Below are 18,964 nucleotides of genomic sequence, written 5' to 3' on the forward strand. Positions count from 1 at the left end.
AGTCACATGATTCCACTGCGTCTCAGTTTCCTCATCTGTGAAATGGAGTTCCAGTGTCTTTTCTCCCTCCTACTTAGACTGGGAATCCACTGTGGGACAGGGACTGTGTTCAACCTAATTGACCTGCACCTAGTGCTTAGAACAGTGTAGAATACATAGTAAGCGTTTAACAAATACTCTAAAAAAACAAAAAAGGAAGGATGAGGCAGGGAAGTACCTTGGCCTTGTGGAAAGAGCCTAGGCCTGGGAGTTAGAGGACCTGGGTTCTAATCTTGGCTTTGCCATTGCCTGCTCTGTGATCTTGGGGAAGCCACTTAACTTCTCTGGGCCTCAGTTTCCTCATCTCATCTCCCTCTTGAACTGTGAGCCTTCTGAGGGGACCGGGACCGTGTCTGCCCAAAAGATCTTGTCCCTAGCACCCAGCACAGTAGCAGTAATAATATTTATTAAGCAGAGCGCTGTACCCGATGCTGAGGAAGAGTACACAGGTGGAATTAAACACGGTTCCTAGTGGGGCTCAGGGTTTATCGGTCGGTCAATCGAATTTGAGTGCTTGCTGCGTGCAGAGCACTCTACTAAGCGCTTGGGAGAGGACAGTAGAGCAATTAACAGACACGTTCCCTGCCCGCATTGAGCTTGCAGTCTAGAGAGGGAGACAGCAGTATGGCTCAGTGGGTAGAGCATGGGCCTGAGAGGCGGAAGGTCATGGGTTCTAATCCCGGCTCTGCCACTCGTCTGCTGTGTGACCTTGACCAAGTCCCTTTGCTTTTCTGTTACCTCCTCTGTAAAATAGGAATGGAGAGTGGGAGCCCCGTGTGGGACGGGGACTGTCCAACGGGATTTGCTTGTATCCATCCCGGCGCTTAGTACAGTGCCTGGCACATAGTAAGCGCTTAACAAATGTTATTATTATTATTATTTGGCACACAGCACTCAACAAATAGCACAGTTATTATTATGATTATTGGGCCGCTGCAACTGATAAGACAGTGAGTCATTCGCCCATTCAGCAGTCATTCTGCTCTTTTTTTTTTAAGATATTTGTTAAGTTCATTCATTCGTTCATTCAATAGTATTTATTGAACACTTACTATGTGCAGAGCACTGTACTAAGCGCTTGGAATGTATGTACAAATAGGTAACAGAGACAGCCCCTGCCCTTTGATGGACTTACAGTCTAATCGGGGGAGACGGACAGACAAGAACGATAGCAATAAACAGAATCAAGGGGATGAACATCTCATTAAAACAATTGCAAGTAAATAGAATCAAGGCGATGTACAAAATCAATATCAAAATCAAAATCATTAACAAAATCAATAGGGTAATGAAAATATATCAATAGTATTTATTGAGCTCTTACTATGTGCAGAGCACTGTACTAAGCGCTCGTCAACAGATAGAGACAAATCCTGCCCAATAACGGGCTCACAGTCTAAACACAGTCTAAAGTTCTTACTGTGTGCCACGTACCGTCCTAAGCACTGGGAGAGGTACGAGCTAATCGATCAGGTCAGACGCAGTCCGTGTCCCACATGGAGCTCACTGTCAGTGTGGCCTAGTAGAAAGAGCACGGGCCTGGGAGTCAGAGGACCTGGGTTCTAATCCCAGCTCTTTCTTGTTTCTGCTCTGTGACCTTGAGCAAGTCACTCAACTTCTCTGTGCCTCAGTTATCTCATCTGAAAAACGGGGATTAAGACTGTGAGCCCCGTGCAGGAGAGGGACTGTGCCCAACTTGATTTCCTTGTATCTACCCCCGCACTTAAAACAGAGCTTGGCGCGTACTAAGCGCTTTAACACCACAGTTATTATTAATCCTCATTTTACAGATGGAGCCGAGTCCCAGAGAAGTGAAGTGACTTGCCCACAGTCACGCAGCAGGCAAGGGGTGAAACTGGGACTAGAAGCCAGGTCCTTCAGACTCCCGGGCCTGTGCACTGATCCGCTAGGCAGCTCCGCTTCTCTTTCACACAAGCAGCTGGTCCAGGGATTCCCGATGACCACCCCAGCTATTTTTAGGCCGTTTGTGAATACGAGACGTCTGTGTCTTAGCCAAGAAATGGTAACCTAATCGCAATCCAACTGCCGCCTACCGCGTCTCTTGCTGTCTGGTGGCAGGACAAGGGAAAAGGCCCTTGTGCTGTCCGGCTTTGCAACCACTATCAACAAAAATAATAAAAATGATAGTAATTATGGTATTAAGCACTTACCACGTGCTTAACTACATTATTATTTATTTTTTAGGATAGTTGTTAAGCGCTTACTCTGTTCCGGGCCCTGTTCTAAGGGCTGGGGTGGAACAAGCTAATCTGGTTGGACACCGTCCCTGTCCCAACTGGGGCTGATGCCCTTAAACCTCCTTTTACGGATGAGGGAACTGAGGCACAGTGAAGTGACTTTCCCAAGGTCACACGGCAGACACGTGGCAGAGCCGGGGCCAGAAGCCAGGTCCTTCTGACTCTCTGGCCCGTGCTTTATCCGCTAGGCCATTTCTTAATAGTGATTAATAGGCATCTGTTAAACGCTTACTTTGGGCTAAGCAATCAGTGAATCATATTTATTGGGAAGAGTATAACAGATTATAATCATCTATAAGGGATGAGGAGGCAGGGCGTTCCAGGCCAGAGGCAGGAGCTAGACAAGAGATCGGCAGTGCATAGACGAGATCTAGATACAGTGAGAAGCTTGGCATCAGAGAAGCAAAGTGGGGGCTGGTAGGAGAGTAGCGAGCTGAGGTAGGAGGGGGCGAGGTGCTTTAAAGTCAGCGGTGAGGAGTTTCTCTTTGATGTGGAGGTGGATGGGCAACCATCGGAGGTTCTTGAGGAGGAGCGGGGAAACACGGTCTGAACGGTTTTCTAGAAAAATGATCTGGGGAGCGGAACGAAGTATGGACTGGAGTGGGGAGAGACGGGAGGCAGAGAGGTCAGCAAAGAGGCCGAGTCGGTAATTAAAGCACAATGAGATAAATGAGGGGATTAATGTGGAAGTAGTTTGGAGAGGAAAGGGAAGATTTTAGTGATATGAAGATAGAACCCACAGGATTTAGTGATGGATTGAATATGTGGGTTGAATGGGAGAGAGGAGTCGAGGATAACGCTAAAGTTCTGGGCTTGAAAGACAAGAAGGATGGTGGTGCCGTCTGCAGGGATGGGAAAGTCGGGGAGGACAGGGTTTGGGGGGGAAGAAAAGTTCTGTTTTAGATTTATTAAGTTTGAGGTGACAGGAGGGCATCCAAGTAGAGATGTCTTGAAGGCAGGAGGAGATCCGAGAGTGCGGAGAAGGAGAGAGCTCAGGGCTGGAGATGGAGATTTGGGAATCATCTGCCTGGAGGTGGTATTTGTCGCTATGGGTGCGAGTGAGTTCTCGGAGGGAGTGGGCGTAGATGGAGAAGAGAAGACGACTCAGAACTAAACCCTTGAGGAACCCCCACAATTAGGGGGTGGGAAGCAGACGAGGAGCCCGTGAAAGAGACTGAGACTGAGCAGCCCGAGAGATAGGAGGATAACCAGGAGAGGGCAATGTCAGTGAAGCCGAGGCGGGCTAACGTTTCCGGTAGAAGGCGGGGGTCGACAGTGTCGAAGGCAGCTGGGAGGACGAGGAAGATTAGGATGGAATAGAGACCGGTAGGTTTGGCAAGAGGAGGTCACTGGTGACCTCTGAGAGGGCGGTTTCTGGGGAGTGAAGGGTACGGAAGCCAGGTTGGAGGGGGTCAAGGAGAGGAACTTAGTGGGGGTAGACAACTCTCTCAAGGAGTTTGGAGAGGAATGGTAGGAGGGAGATGGAGCGATAACCGGAGGGAGCCGGGGGGTCAAGGGAGAGACTGGCACTCACCCACAAGCTACCCAGTGTGTCAGGCACACGGGCACTCGGTCATCCAGGAAATAATAATGAGGTTGGTATTTGTTAAGTGCCTTACTATGTGCCGAGCACTGTTCCGAGCGCTGGGGTGAATACAGGGTAATCGGGTTGTCCCTCGTGAGGCTCACAAGTCTTAATCCCCATTTTACAGATGAGGTAAGTGAGACACCAAGAAGTGAAGTGACTTGCCCCAAGTCATACAGCTGACAGGTGGCAGAGCGGGATTAGAACCCGTGACCTCTGACTCCTAAGCCAGTGCTCTTTCCACTGAGCCACACAGACCCCCAGATCTCTAGATCCCCAAGATTCCTCATACCCCAAGATCACTAGATTTCCAAGATTCCCCAGACCCCTAAGATCCCAGGCAGGCAGTCCCTTATTCATTCATTCATTCATTCATTCATTCATTCATTCGTATTTTTGGAGCGCTGACTATGTGCAGAACACTGTACTAAGCGCTTGGAAAGTACAATTTGGCAACAGATAGAGAAAATCCCTACCCAACAATGGGCTCACAGTCTAGAAGTGGGGAGGCAGACAACAAAACAAAACAAGTAGACAGGCATCAGTAGCCCCCAAATAAATAGAATTATAGATATGTACACATCGTTAATCAAATAAATAGAATAATAAATATGTCCATATACACAAATGCTGTGGGGCGGGGAGGGGGTTAGAGGAAAGGGAGGGAGGGGAGGAGGAGCAGAGGAAAAGGGGGACTCAATCTGGGAAGACCTGGAGGAGGTGAGCATTCAGTAGAGCTTTGAAGAGGGCAAGTGAGCTAGTTTGGCGGATGTGAGGAGGGAGGGCATTCCAGGTCAGAGATAGGACCTAGGCCAGGGGTCGACGGCGGGACTGGCGAGAACGAGGCCCCGTGAGGAGGTTAGAGGTGGCAGAGGAGCGGAACGTGCGGGCCGGGCCGGAGAAGGAGAGAAGGGAGGTGAGGTAAGAGGAGGCAAGGGAATGGACAGCTTTGAAGCCAATAGTGAGGAGTTTTTGCTTGAGGCGAAGGTTGAGAGGCAACCACTGGAGACTTTAGTGAGGGTTGGTGACATGCCCAGAACATTTCTGTAGAAAGATAATCCCGGCAGCAGAATGAAGTATAGACTGAAGTGGGGAGAGACAGGAGGTTGGGAGATCAGAAAGGAGGCTGATGCAGTCAGCCACTCAGGATAGTATGAGTGATTGTACTAACAAGGTAGCAGTTTGGATGGAGAGGAAAGGGTGGATCTTGGCGATGTTATGAAGGTGAAACCCCACAGTGATGGGAAAGTCAGGGAGAGGACAGGGTTTGGGAGGGAAGATAAGGAGCTCAGTCTTAGACATGTTGAGTTTTAGGTGGCGGGAGGACTTCCAGATGGAGATGTCCTGGAAGCAGGAGGAGATGTGAGCCTGGAGGGAGGGAGAACAGGGGAGGAGATGGAGATTTGGGTGTCATCCATGTAGAGGTGATAGTTGAAGCCGTTAGAGTGAATGAGTTCACCAGGGGAGTGAGTATAGATGGAGAACGGAACTGACCCTTGAGGAACCCCTACAGTTAGGGGATGGGAGGGGGAGGAGGAGCCCGCAAAGGAGACCGAGAATGAACGGCCAGGGGGATAAGAGGAGAACCAGGAGGGGATGGAGTCCGTGACGCCAAGGATGGATAATTGTTGAGGAGAAGGGGAGGGTCGACAGTGTCAAAGGCAGCTGAGAGGTCGAGGAGGATTAGGACGGAGTAGGAGCCGTTGGATTTGGCGAGAAGGAGGTCGTTGGTGACCTTCGCGGGGGCGGTTTCGGTGGAGTGGAGGGGACGGAAGCCAGATCGGAGGGGGTCCAGGAGAGTTGGAATGGAATAATTCGAGGCAGCGAGTGTAATAATGTTGGTATTTGTTAAGCGCTTACTATGTGCAGAGCACTGTTCTAAGCACTGGGGTAGATAAAGGGTAATCAGGTTGTCCCACATGAGGCACAGTTAATCCCCATTTTACAGATGAGGTAACTGAGGCACAGAGAAGTTAAGTGACTTGCCCACCGTCACACAGCTGACAAGTGGCGGAGCCGGGATTCAAACCCACGACCTCTGACTCCCAAGCCTGGGCTCTTGCCACTGAGCCACGCTGCTTGTCTAAGTGTAGATGACAAGCTCTAGGAGTTTGGAAAGAAAGGTTAGGAGGGAGATGGGGTGATAACTGGAGGGAGCAGTGGGATCAAGGGAGGGTTTTTTTAGGATGGGGGAGATGTGGACATGTTTGAAGGCACAGGGGAAGAAGCTGTTGGAGAGGACACTCAGAGAAGCAGTTCCCACGGGCTCTCAGACAGTGCGCACCCAAACCCCAGACACTTTGGGCACCCAGACACCCAAAATCCACATGCACCAGACAAATGGGGACTCACACCCCTGGCACCAAATCCCTCAGGAATGTAGAATCTTGGGCACCCAGACTCTCAGGCCCCGGTCTCACAGACATATAGACTCTCAGGCACCCAGACTTGTGACCACCCAATCTCTCAGGCCCTCAGTCTGTCAAGCACTTAGTCCCAGGCTCTCCGGCCCTCAGCCTCACAGGCACATAGACTTTCAGACCCCCAGTCTCTCAGGCCCACTGTCTCTGAGGCCCCCAGTCTCTCAGACACCCAGTTTCAGGCCTCCTGATCTCTCAGCGCCCTCCGTCTCTCAGCCCCCTGGTCTCGCAGGCCCCCAGTCTCTCAGGCACCCCCTTTCCCAGGCCCCCTATTGTCTCCCAGGTGCCCCCCACCGCCCAGTCTCCCAGGCCCCCGTCTGGCAGGCACATAAGATGATGGTATTTGTTAAGCGCTTACTAGATGCCAAGCACTGTTCTAAGTGCTGGGACTCTTAGGCACCCAGACTCCTGAGACCCCGAGTTTCACAGGCCCTCAGCCTCTCACCCCTGTTTCTCAAGCCCTCAGTCTCTCAGGCACCCAGACTCTCAAGCACTCACAGTCTCACCCCGACTCTCAGGCCCCCAGTCTCTCAGGCAAATAGACTCCCAGGCTCTGAGGACCCCAGTCTCGCGGGCCCCCCTCAGGAACCCAGGCTTCCCGAGTCCCCAGTCGCTTAGGTCCCCAGGTTCTTAAGCCCACAGTCTCTCAAACATCCAGTATCTAGTTCCAGACTCTCAGGCCCTCAGTCTGTGGAGCACCTAGTCCCTCGGGCCCCGAGTCTCGTGGGTCCCCAGTCTCACAGGCACATAGACTCTCAGGGACCCAGATTCCCAATCATCCAGGCGCTCAGGCCCCCAGACTCTGAGGCTACCTGTCTCTAAGTCACCCAGTCTCTAGCTCCCAGATTTTCAGGCCCTCAATCTGTCAAGCACCTAGTCTCTCAGGTCCCCAGTCTCACAGGCCCCCGGTCTGTCAAGCACCTTGTCTCTAAGGCCCCGAGTCCCTCGGTCCTTCAGTCTCATGGACCCCCCGTCTCGCAGGCACATAGATTCTCAGGCACCCAGACTCCCGAGCGCTCAGGCCCAAGACTCTGAGGCCCCCAATCTCTCAGACACCCAGTCTCTGGCCCCCAGACTCTCAAGCCCTCTGTCAAGCACCTAGTCTCCCGGGTCTCCAGTGTCGCAGGCCCCCAGTCCCTCAACCTTCAGTTTTTCAGGCATCCAAACTCTCCAAGCTCCCGCACTCTCACCCAGGCTCTCAGGCCCCCAGGCTCTCAGGCCCCCAGGCTCACAGGGCTTGAGTCTCTGAGATGCCGAGTCTCACCAAAACAGACTCTCAAGCCCCCGGTCGTTCAGGCTCCAGTCTCACAGACCCTGATCCTCTGAAGCACCCAGGCTCACAGGCACGTAGACTGTCACGCACCCAGTCTCTCACGCCCCCAGAAGCTCAGGCTCCCAGTCTCTCAGGCCTCGACATTCTCACCCAGACTCTGAGGCGTGCAGTCTCTCCAGCACCAAGACTCCTTGGCTCCCAGTCTCTCGAGCCCCCAGACTCTAAGGCCCCCAGTGTCTCAGGCACCCAGACCCTCAGGCGTCCAGTCTCTCAGCCACTCAGTTTCCCCAGATCCAGTCTCCCCAGACCCTCGGACCCCCGAGTCTTGCGGGTCCCCCAGTCTCGTGGGCTCCCAGGCTCTTAGGCGCATAGATCTTCCTTCTCTCAGGCCCCCAGTCTCCCCAAACCCAGTCTCCCAGGCACCCAGAATCTCAGGCCCCCCATCTCGCTGGTCCCCTGTCTTGTGGACCCCCAGTCTCTCAGACACCGAGTCTATGAGGCAAAGGCTTGCAGACACTTAGACTGTTAGGCATTCAGACTCCCAAGCACCCAGTCTCTGAGGAACCCAGTCCCTGGGGCCCCCAGTCTCACAGACCCTAAGTCTCTGAAGTCCCCAGGCTCACAGGTACTAGACTTGCCCGCAGCCAGACTCCCGGGCACTCAGTCTCTCACGTCCCCAGAATTTCAGGCTCCCAGTCGCTCAGGCCCCAAGTCTGTCCGGCCCATAGTCTCTTGGGCCCCCACTTCTTGCCCCCCCCCCCCAGTCTCTCAGGCACCCAGTCTTTCAGGCATATAGACTCTCTGGCCCTCCTTCTCTCAGGCCCCCAGATCCTCAGGCCCCCGGTCTCTCAGACACCGAGTCTCACGGGCCCCCAGTGTCACAGACCCTGAGTCTCTGAGGTATCTAGGCTCGCAGGCACATAGACTCTCAGGCACTCAGACTCCCGTGCACCCAGTCTCTGGGACCCCCAGTCTCTCGGGCACATAGACTCTCTGGCCCTCCATCTCTCAGGCTCGCAGGCCCCCAGGCTCGCAGGCCTTGAGTCTCTGAGGTACCCAGTCTCGCAGGCACATAGACTCTCAGTCACCCAGACTCCTGAGCACCATCTGAGGCCCCCAGAATCTCAGTCTCCTAGAACCTCAGGTGCTATTCTCTCATGCACCCAGACTCTCAAGCATCCACACTCACACCCGGTCTCTCAGGCCCCCAGTCTCTCAGACACCCAGTCTCCCCTAACTCAGTCTCTCAGGCCTCGAGTCTCTCAGGCCCCCAGTCTCTCAGACCCCCAGACTCCCGAGCACCCTGTCTCTCAGACACCCAGTCTCTCAGTTATCCAGTTTCTCAGGCACCCAGTCTCCTTGGACCCAGTTTCCCAGGCACCAGGATCTCAGGCACCCTGGCCTTGAGTCTGTCAGCCCCCCAGTCTTGTGGGCCCCCATTTTGCGGCCACACAGTCTCTCAGGCCCCCAGGCAACCAGAGGAAGGCAACCATACCCTCGGGCCCCCAGTCTCTCAGATACCAAGTCTCCCTGGACTTAGTCTCCCTGAATCTCAGGCCCCCCAGTCTGTTGGGCACCCGGTATCTCAGGCACATAGACTCTCTGGTCCTCCATCTCTCAGGCAGCCAGACTCTCAGGCACATAGACTCTCTGTCCCTCCGTCTCTCAGGCTCCCAGTCTCGCAGACCCTGAATCTCTGAGACACCCAGGCTGGCGGGCACATAGACTCTCAGACCCCCGGTCTCCGGTGCCGCCAGTCTCCGGGGCCCTCGGACTCTCACGCCCCCCGTCTCTCAGGCCCTAAATCTCTCAGGCACCCAGACTCTCTGACTTCCTGACTTTTAGGCCTTGAGATACTCTGCCATGTCCAGCCCGCCCTGTCTTCCCATCCCCTGCGGTAGCCCCCGTCTGACCATCCAGCAGACTCGGCTGTTTCCCGCTGCCTCCTCTCCTCCCCCCGGGGCAGGGGGAGGCCGGCCCTGTAGCGTCCCCTGACCCAGGACTCCAGGCCCAGCCGCCGGAGCTCTGCAGCCTCTGGATCGGTGCTGGCCCGCCCGGGCCGGCTGCCACGTCTCCAATAATGGGTCCATTTGGGGACGACTCCGCGGGGGCTCGGGGTCGGGTGGCGCGGAAACGCGGCCTCTCCCACACCCTCCGCCTCACGCTGGAGGCGTTCTTCGTCCTCCCGGCTGCTGCCAGCATGGGGGCGGCCCGGTTCCCGTAGCCCTTCGGTGACTGGGGTCTGGGGCCGGGACTGGGGTCGGGCCGGGAGCTAAAACTGGTCCCGGGGCAGAAGTGGGGGCTGAAGGTGGGGCTGGGCCTGGGTAGGAGACCAGGGCGAGGTTGGAGGTTCTTTAGAGGGAGGCAGCGGGAAGGACGAAGATACCACACGGAGGTTCCGTCGTGAGTTCCCCGTCTAAATCTTGCCCGTCCTTGGCATGTGCTTGGCCCTTGGCGGGTTTCTGGTTGGGTGGGTCTTCTCCCTCCAGGGCCTGCTGTCGCAGGAAGGGTTAAATCTGGGCGATGCTGCGGCTGATGGCATCTGTTAAGCGCTTACTATGTGTCCAGTACCGTTCTGAGCACTGGCGCAGATACAAGCTAATCAGGATGGACACGGTCCCTGTCCCACACGGGGCTCTCAGTTTTCACCCCCGTTTTCCAGACGAGGTAACCGAGGCCCAGAGAAGTGAAGCGACTTGCCGGAGGTCACCCAGCCGATAAGTGGTGGAGCTGGGATTCGAACCCAGATCCTTCTGACCCCCAGGCAGCCGCTGCCAATCTGGCCAGCTCCCGAGCCAGTCATGAGGCAGCAAACCCCCTCCTTTCTCGCTCCTCGCACAAACCCGCCCACGGCACTTCAGTCTCCCGTGGCTTTCCCCATCAGGCTCTTCAGCAGACTTGCGTTCCGCCCAGTGGGATCGGGAGTTCTGGGTTCAGATCCCGGTTCCGCCCACCAGCGGCTGGGGAGGGTGAAGACCACCGGCAATCACCTCACCCCCTCCTACCTCACCTCGTTATTCTCCTCCTATACCCCAGCCTGCACACTTTGCCCTCCGATGCCCACCTTCTCACTGTACCTCCATCTCGTCTATCTCGCCTCGACCCCTCACCCACGTCCTGCCTCTGGCCTGGAGCAGGGCGCCCTCCCTCCCTCAGATGGGACCGATGATCACTCTCTCCCGCTTTAAAACCTTACTGAAGGCCCATCTCCTCCAAGGGCTCTTCCCTAAGCCCTCCTTTCCTCTTCTCCCACTCCCTCCTGCGTCGCCCTGACTCTCTCCCTTCGTTCATCCCCCCCCTCCCAGCCCCACAGCACTTAGGTCCGTCTCTGTCATTTATTTATTTCTATTAATATCTGTCTCCCGCTCTAGACCGAAGCTCGTTGTGGCCAGGGACTGTGTCTGTTTATTTAGCCTGTAAGATCGCTTTGGACAGGGGACACGTCCACCAATTCTGTGGCATCGTACTCTCCTGAGCGCTTAGTACAGCGCTCCGCGCGTAGTACCAGAGCTCTGCACGAGAAGCAGCGTGGCCTAGTGGCTAGAGCAGGGGCCTGGGCGTCGGAAGGACCTGGGTTCTCATCCCGGCTCCACGCCTGTCTACCGTGTGACCTTGGGCAAATCATTTCACGTCTCCGTGTCTCAGTTCCTTCATCTGTAAAATGGGGATGAAGACTGTGAACCCCCCCGTGGGACAGAGACATTGTCCGACCTGATTAGCTTATATCTTACCCTGGCGCTTAGAACACTGCTTGGCACTTAGCGAGCACTTAAATACCACAATTATCACTACTGTTATTCCTGGCTCCGCCAGCTGGTTGCTGTGTGACCTTGGGCGGGTCACTTCACTTCTCCGGGCCTCATTACCTCATCTGGAAAATGGGGATAAAGGCCGGGAGGCCCACGTGGGACAGGGACCGGGTCCAACCCGATCAGGCGTACCCGCCCCGACTCCGACTTCCCGGCCGAACCTCCCCCGCCGCCCCCGGGGAAGGCCGGGCCCCGGAGCCTTTTCGCCACCGCCTGTTTTCCGGTTCCGATCCTCAGAGCCGGAGAGGGCCCGGACGACCCGGCCGGAGCCGGGACGCTTCTTAAAATACGGTTTATTGTTTTCTGCCGCTTCCTGTGGGCGCTCGGTCCTGGCGGTTCTGCGGCTTCCCGGACAGCTGGGGTCGGAGGTCTCCGCGGCTGCCGGAACGGCAGGGACCACGCGATGCCGGAGCGCCTCCCACCTCGCTCTAACAATAACCGTCGGGGTGTCTGTTAGGCGGCGCCGACTACGTGCCGGACACCGGACTGAGCAGTGGGGTAGATACAGGCTAAACAGGTTGGGCGCGGTCCCCGGCCCTCACCCTTTGCTCGCCCTTCCTCCTACCTCACCACTCTGCTACTCCGTCCCAGCTGGCACAGTTGGCTTCTCTAATGCCCACCTTCTCGCTCTACCTCCATCTCGTCGCTTTTGCCGCAGACCCCTCACCCACATCCCGCCCCCGGCCCGGACCGCCCTCCCTTCCCAAATCCCCCGGACAGTGACCCCCCTCCCCTTCGGAGCCTCGCTGCAGGCCCATCCCCTCCGAGAGGCCTTCCCCGACTGAGCCCCCCGTTTCTTCTTCTCCCGCTCCCTTTGTTCTTCTTCCCCGCTCCCAGCCCCACAGCACTTTTGTCCACAGCTGTCATTTCTTTATATAACCCTCTGTCTCCCGCGCTAGACTCTGAGTTCCCTGTGGGCAAGGAACGTGTCTGTTTGCTGCTGTATTGTTCTCTCCCAAGCGCTCAGTACAGTGCTCTGCCCGCAGTCAGCGCTCAAGAAATGCGACTGAAGGAGTGAGGAACTGAGACCCAGGGGTCACACATCAGACGCCGGGGCGGTGGCGGTGCTTTGGCAGAAATACCGTAGAAAAGACGACGGCCTCTTTTTAGTTTCTGGGGAATTTAATTATAAAACTTCCAGGGAGAAAACGCCAAGAGCTCCACCGCCGGTCCTCGCCCCCGGACGCGGAGGACCTTCCGTTCCGACCCCCAGTCGACAGGTGGGCCGGGGACCCCCCGACCCCTCCCGACCCCCCCGAGTACCCGTTTCCACAAAGCTGGGAGTCGGAGGCAGAATTCCAGCCCCGCCCCCCAACCCGGGCCCGGCAGCGCGATAGAAACGTGTCGTCGTAGAGCGTTTTATATTTGCGTTAGGAAAATAAAAGGTCTGTACATCGATTTATGCATATTAATGATTACAAATCCATCCGTCTCTCGGGGGGCATCGGGGCCGGCTTTGGCTTTTCGGCAGCTAGAAATTCATAGAAAATATCGAACATCTAACAAAATAAATAAACCATATTTTAATCGTAGAGGCGGACGGTTGACTTGAAAAATCCTCTTGCGTTTCCTCTGTCCATCCGCTACCGGATTTCTTGGGGTCGGGGAGGGGGCGAGGTCCCGGGCGGTAGCGGGCCGCGGAGGACGGCCCGGAGAGCGGCGTGTCCACCCGGGCCGGGGCGGCGGTCCCCACGGGGCCCGCGTAACGCGGGGCCCGCGTCTCGCCCGCGGGGCGCGCGCGTCACGTGCCCAGCCGGTGCGTCGGGCAGGGCGGGACCCCCTCCCCCGGGCCGGGTCCGTGCCGCTACTCGGGCGGGGGTCTCAGGGTGCGGAGCTTCTGGTCGTCCAGCCCCTTCCAGTACTTGAAGTTGTTGTCCAGGTGCTGCATCAGGTTGGGCAGGTCCGCGAACGCTACGGAGAGGCGGGGGAGGGGGGCGTCAGCCGGGGCCGGACGCCCTCCCCGGCCCCCCACGCCGGAAACGGGAGCCCGGGGGCGGGTGGAGGATTCCGGGAGGCCGCGGGGAAGGCCACTCACCGTCCCAGGCGTCGAACATGTCGGTGATGAAGTAGTCGATGAAGGAGATCTGGGACTTGGGAATGCTGCACGTGTTCCTGTCGAAGACCGGCATGACCACGGGCAGCCCCTGCCGCTTCTCCTCGTCCGTCTGCGGGCCGGGACACGGGCTTCAACCCTCGCCCCGACCCTCTTTCCCGCCTCGTCCCCCCCGAGGGGTGCCCCCTCCCCACCGGGGCCCGGGACTCCCCGCTCGGCCAGCTAATCATCCTCACCGAGTACTGTTGTATTGTACTCGCCCAAGCACTCGGTGCAGCGCTGTGCAGACGTTAAGTGCTCAATAAATAGGACCGAATGAATGAACGTAGCAGAGCCTCCGGGCTGTGGGCTCCCGGGGGCCCCGGTGTGGCTTTAGCCCGTGGACGATCAGACCTTCAGGTGTCTGAGAGATTCTGCCCTGCCCTGCCCCCGGGCTGCAGGACACTGGCAAGGCGGGGCGGAGCCGGTCCGAACCCCAAAATGGCAGCGGAGCCACCGGGGCCGGGGGAGACGTCCCCGAGGCCTCCGCGCCGGATCTGTCGGACCCTCGGCACCCTTTCCGCTCTGGAGTGATTATCATTGTTACTATTTGATGACATGATATAATAATTATGATAGCAATCAGGATGACGGCGGTGGCACTTGTTAAGCGTTCACTACGTGCCAGGCACTGTGCTACGCGCTAGGTGGATACAGGCTCGTGGTGGGTGGGGAATATGTCCGTTTATTGCTCTATCGTACTCTCCTAAATGCTTAGTACAGTGCACTGCACGCAGTAGCTGCTCCGTAAATATGACTGAACGAAAAAACAAATGAAGATAAGCCCCATATGAAAAGCTCACAGTCCAATTTCTTTAATTTTCTATTAATGTCCGTCTCCCCCTCGAGACCGCGAGCTCATCGTGGGCAGGGAACGTGTCCGTTAATACCGTCATATTTTCCTCTCCCGAGCACTCGGGACAGTGCTCCGCCCACAGTAGGTGCCCGATAAATACGACCGAACGGAGGGAGGAGGGAGAAGAGCTGCCGAATCCCCATCTTGTAGGCGAGGGGACCGAGGCCCAGAGAAGTGACTCGCCCACGGTACCACGGCAGACAGGCGGCGAAGGCAGGAATAGAACCCAGGACCTCCGCCTCCCAGGCCCGGGGTCTTTGCCCCAGGCCACACGGGCCTTGTAGGTGGAAGGGGCTCACTGTGGGCAGGGAATGGGTCTTCTCTATTGTTGCATCGTCTTCTCTCGAGCGGTTAGCAAGGCGCTCCACCACGCAGGGAGCGCTCGATAAACACGACTGACTGACTAACGTCCGTCTCCCCCCACTCATCGTGGACAGCGAATGTGTCCGTTTATTGTTTTAGCGTCCTCTCCCAGACGCTCCGCACTCGACAAGTACTCACGAAGACGACTGACTGACCGACGCTTTCCCTGCCTAGACGGTAAGCTCACTGTGGGCGAGGGATGTGCCTTTTAGGTTGTTCCGTGGTCCCGTCCCAGGCGGTCGGTACGGTGCTCCGCACCCAGCGAGCGCTCAATATATCCGACCTACAGCCCGAAGCCTCTCCCCCCCCGCTAGACCGTCAGCTCGGGGGCAGGGGACGTTTCCGCTTATCGTTCTGTCCTCCTCTCCCAAGCGCCCGGTACAGCGCTGTGCACGGAGCGGGCGCTCAACGGATCCGACGGAGAGAGAGCCGCGGCCTCACCTGGGCGAAGTACTCCTCGGAGATGCGCCCCGCCCACTCGACGCACTGGTCCAGCGGGCGGCAGGGGTTGGACACGTCCGCGCACTTGATGAGCATCCGCTTGATGAGGGTCCGGTTCTCGGGGGACGTGAGCACGCTCTTGACCGACTCCCCGTCTCCGCTGCTGCCCTGCGTGCGACCGGCAGACCCCGCCTCAGCGGGACGAGCCTCCCGGGGGAAGGGACGGCGGGGCCGGGGGAGAACCCCATCCCGGCCCCGGGGACGGCCCCGAACCAGCCCCCCGGCCGGCGGGAGGATCGGCACCGGGATTCCCACCGCGCGGCGGGAGCAAGACGCATAAGACGGAGCCGGGCTTCCTCTCGGCCCGATCTGTGCCGTCCGGGCGGGCCGGGACCCCCGCCTTTCTCTCGGGCTTCCCAGGATCCTCTCGGGCGACAGTCCCGGGCTGGACAGGGCCCTCGGGCCCGTGAACTCTTCGGAGGTCGGGCGGTCATCCGTTCCTACTTCCTACTGTCCTCTTTCCTTCCCTCCCTCCTTCCGGACAGAGGTGGTGGATAGGGATCGGATGCCCAAGACCCACCCACCCACCCTTCCTCCCTTCCACCCTTCCTCCCTTTCACCCACCCTCCCTCCCTCCCTCCCTCCCTCTCTCCCTTCCTTGCCTTGCCTTCCTCCCTCCCAACCAACCTCCCTCCCTCCCTCACTTCCCTTCCTTCCCTTCCCTCCCCTCCCCTCCTTTCCTTCCTTCCTCTCTTTCAACTTCAGACTTGCTTTTCCTTTCTTCCCTCCCCTCTCTTTCTTCCCTCTCTCCCTTCCTTCCCTCCCTTCCTCCCTCCTTTCCTTCCTTCCCAGAAAAAAAAGCACCCAATGATGACTGTGTTTCAGAGAAGGGAAAGTGGACCTGGGGAGCTTTGGCAATCCATCAGTGGTATTTTTGAGAGCTTACTGTGGTGCAGAGCATTGGACTGAGTGCCTGGGAGAGTCCGATCCAACAGAATTGGCAGACACGTTCCTTGCCTGGAGCAAGCTCATAGTTTGCATGGCCTAGTGGCTAGAGCCCGGGCTCGGTGTCAGAAGGTCATGAGTTCTCATCCCAGTTCCGCCACTCGTCTGCTGTGTGACCTTGGGCAGGTCACTTTACTTATTTGGGCCTCAGTTCCCTCATCTGTAAAATGGGGATGAAGACCGTGGGCCCCATGTGGGATTGTTCCGTACCTACTCCGGTGATTTGAACGGTTCCTGGCACATAGTATGCGCTTAACAAATACTACTGTTATCATTATTATTATTAAGGACCTTAGGAATCGTGTCCCAGGATGGATTACAGTTAATAATGATAATAATAATCGGGTAACTCTTAAGCGCTTACTATGGGCCAGGCACTGTACTAAGCGCAGGAGTAGATACCAGTTTATCAGGTCGGACACAGTCCCAGCCCCACGTGGGGCTCACAGTCTCACTTTCCATTTTACGGATGAGGTAACTGAGGCCCAGAGGAAGTGAAGTGACTGACCCAAGGTCACACAGATATAGTAGGCAAGGTGTCTGGCTTGGCTGGGAACAGGGAGGAGCGGGGAGGGGGAGTGCAGTCTAGTGGTTAGTGCTCCCCATTGGACTCTAAGCTCCCCAAGGGCGGGAGCGGAGTCTCCTATTCGACTATCACCGCCCAAGCATTTAGCCCAACGTGCTGCACGTAGTGGGGGGCTCGAAGACCCCATCGTTTGATGAACTCGAGGTCTTGTCCACAACTTCTGTGCCCCCTCCAGGGCCCTTTTTGTTTTTTTTTTTTTAAAAAAAAGGTATTTCTTAAGTGCTTACTACATGCCAGGCACTGTACTAAGCGCTGGGGGTAAATGCAAGCTTATCGGGTTGGACCCAGTCCCTGTCCTACATGGGGCTCACAGTCCATCCCCAATTTACAGATGAAGGAACCGAAGCACAGAGAAGTGAAGTGACTTGCCCGAGGTCACACGGCAGACAAGTCGCGGAGGGGAGATTAGAACCCAGGTCCTTCTGAAGTCCAGGCTCATGTCCTATCCAGTAGGCCATGCTGCTTCTCTGCTCTTTATAAGGTCTCACCTTTATAACATCGCCAAGATCCGCCCTTTCCTCTCCACCCAAACGGCTACCTTACTGCTACGGGCTCTCGTCATATCCCGGCTAGACTACCGTGTCGGCCTTCTCTCTGATCTCCCTTCCTCCTCTCTCGCCCCGCTCCGGTCTATTCTTCACTCCGTTGCCCGGCTCATCTTCCTGCAGAAACACTCTGGACATGTCACTCCCCTTCTTAAAAACCTCCAGGGGTTGCCTGTCGACCTCCGCACGAAACGAAAACTCCTCACTCTAGGCTTCGAGGCTCTCCGTCACCTCACCCCTTCCCACCTCTCCTCCCTTCTCTCTTTCTACCGCCCACCCCGCACGCTCCGCTCCTCCGCCGCCCGCCTCCTCGCCGTCCCTCGGTCTGGCCCATCCCGCCGTCGCCCCCCGGGGCCGCGTCCTCCCGCGGTCCCGGAACCCCCTCCCTCCTCACCTCCGACGATCTGATTCTCTTCCCCTCTTCAAATCCCTACTTACAGCTCACCTCCTCCGAGAGGCCTTCCCAGACCGAGCTCCCCTTTTCCCTCTGCTCCCTCTACCCCCGCCTTCACCTCTCCCCAGCTAACCCTCTTCTCCCCCCTTTCCCTCCCCTCCTCCCCCTCTCCCGTCCCCTCCCCTCAGCACCGTACTCGTCCGCTCAACCGTATATATCTTCATCACCCTATTTATTTTGTTAATGAGATGAACATCACCCTGATTCTATTTATTTGCCATTGTTTTAATGAGATGTTCTTCCCCTTGATTCTCTTCGTTGCCACCGTTCTTGTCCGTCCGTCTCCCCCGATTAGACTGTCAGCCCGTCAGAGGGCAGGGACTGTCTCTATCTGGTACCGATTTGTCCATTCCAAGCGCTTAGTACATAGAAAGCGTTCAAATACTATTGAATGAATGAATGCTCTTACGGGGTGAGATCACACATCATTATTATCAGTGGTATTATTGTCATTAATGTTATTAGATTTGTTAAGTACCTACTCTGTATCCAGGCACCGTTCTAAGCGCCTGGGTAGAGACGGGTCAGTCAGGTCGGACACAGTCCCCGGCCCACCCGGGGCAGCAGCACGGCCCAAGCGGGAGGGAGAACTCCCCGTTTCACAGACAAGGAACCCGACGCCCAGCAGTGAGGCGACTCACCCGGGGTCACGCGGCGGGGCAGCGGCGGAGCCGGGCCGGGAGCCCAGCGTGGTCCGCTGGCCGGGGAGGGGCCGGGGAAGGGCGGAGGGTGGGCGCGGGGGTCCGGACTCACCCCGTTCTCCTCCAGCGCGGCCAGGGGCTTGTTGATGCTGTTGACGAACTTGTTGACGTGCTCGAAGTGCCTGGTCATCTCCGTGGCCAAGACCATGTCGATGACGGCCTGCCTCAGCGTCCGGTACTCGTTCCTGAGGCCCGGGGGGTGGGAGGTGGCCGTCAGATGCCGTCCGAGGGGGCCGGGCCCGGGGAGGTGACCCGGGGGCGACGGGGAGACCGCCGGCTTCGGGGACGACCGGGCGAGGGCCGGGGAAGGCCGGGGACCCGGAGCCTCCTCCTGTGTCCTTCCCTTTTTCTCTCCCCTTCCCTTCTAACGACAGCGACGATCACGTTAAGCGCTTGCTCTCTGACAGTCGCCGCTCTGAGCACCGGGAGAGCAGGTTGGACGCGGTCCCCGTCCCACAGAGGCCTCACGGTTTAATTAGCGGGGAGAACAGGCACTGAATCCCCATTTTACAGATGAGGAAACTGAGGCCCCGAGAA

At 57.1% G+C, this 18,964-nt stretch overlaps 1 protein-coding gene across 2 annotated transcripts in view; it reads right to left on the reverse strand.

Moving 5' to 3' along the window:
• Positions 1-13,090: 13,090 nt before the first annotated feature.
• The window catches only part of PDE8A (phosphodiesterase 8A), a 44,515-nt gene continuing 38,641 nt past the window's right edge, over positions 13,091-18,964 (reverse strand). For both annotated transcript variants that reach the window (XM_029065999.2, XM_029065998.2), the window contains exons 18-21: positions 18,480-18,612; positions 15,137-15,304; positions 13,420-13,549; positions 13,091-13,295 (exon numbers count right to left, since the gene is read on the reverse strand). In XM_029065999.2, coding sequence (XP_028921832.1) covers positions 13,189-13,295; positions 13,420-13,549; positions 15,137-15,304; positions 18,480-18,612 — 538 coding nt within the window. In that variant the 3' untranslated portion in view covers positions 13,091-13,188. The remainder of the gene's footprint in view (positions 13,296-13,419; positions 13,550-15,136; positions 15,305-18,479; positions 18,613-18,964) is intronic.

This window comes from Ornithorhynchus anatinus, chromosome 5 (assembly GCF_004115215.2).
Source record: "Ornithorhynchus anatinus isolate Pmale09 chromosome 5, mOrnAna1.pri.v4, whole genome shotgun sequence".
Taxonomy (NCBI): Eukaryota; Metazoa; Chordata; class Mammalia; order Monotremata; family Ornithorhynchidae; genus Ornithorhynchus; species Ornithorhynchus anatinus.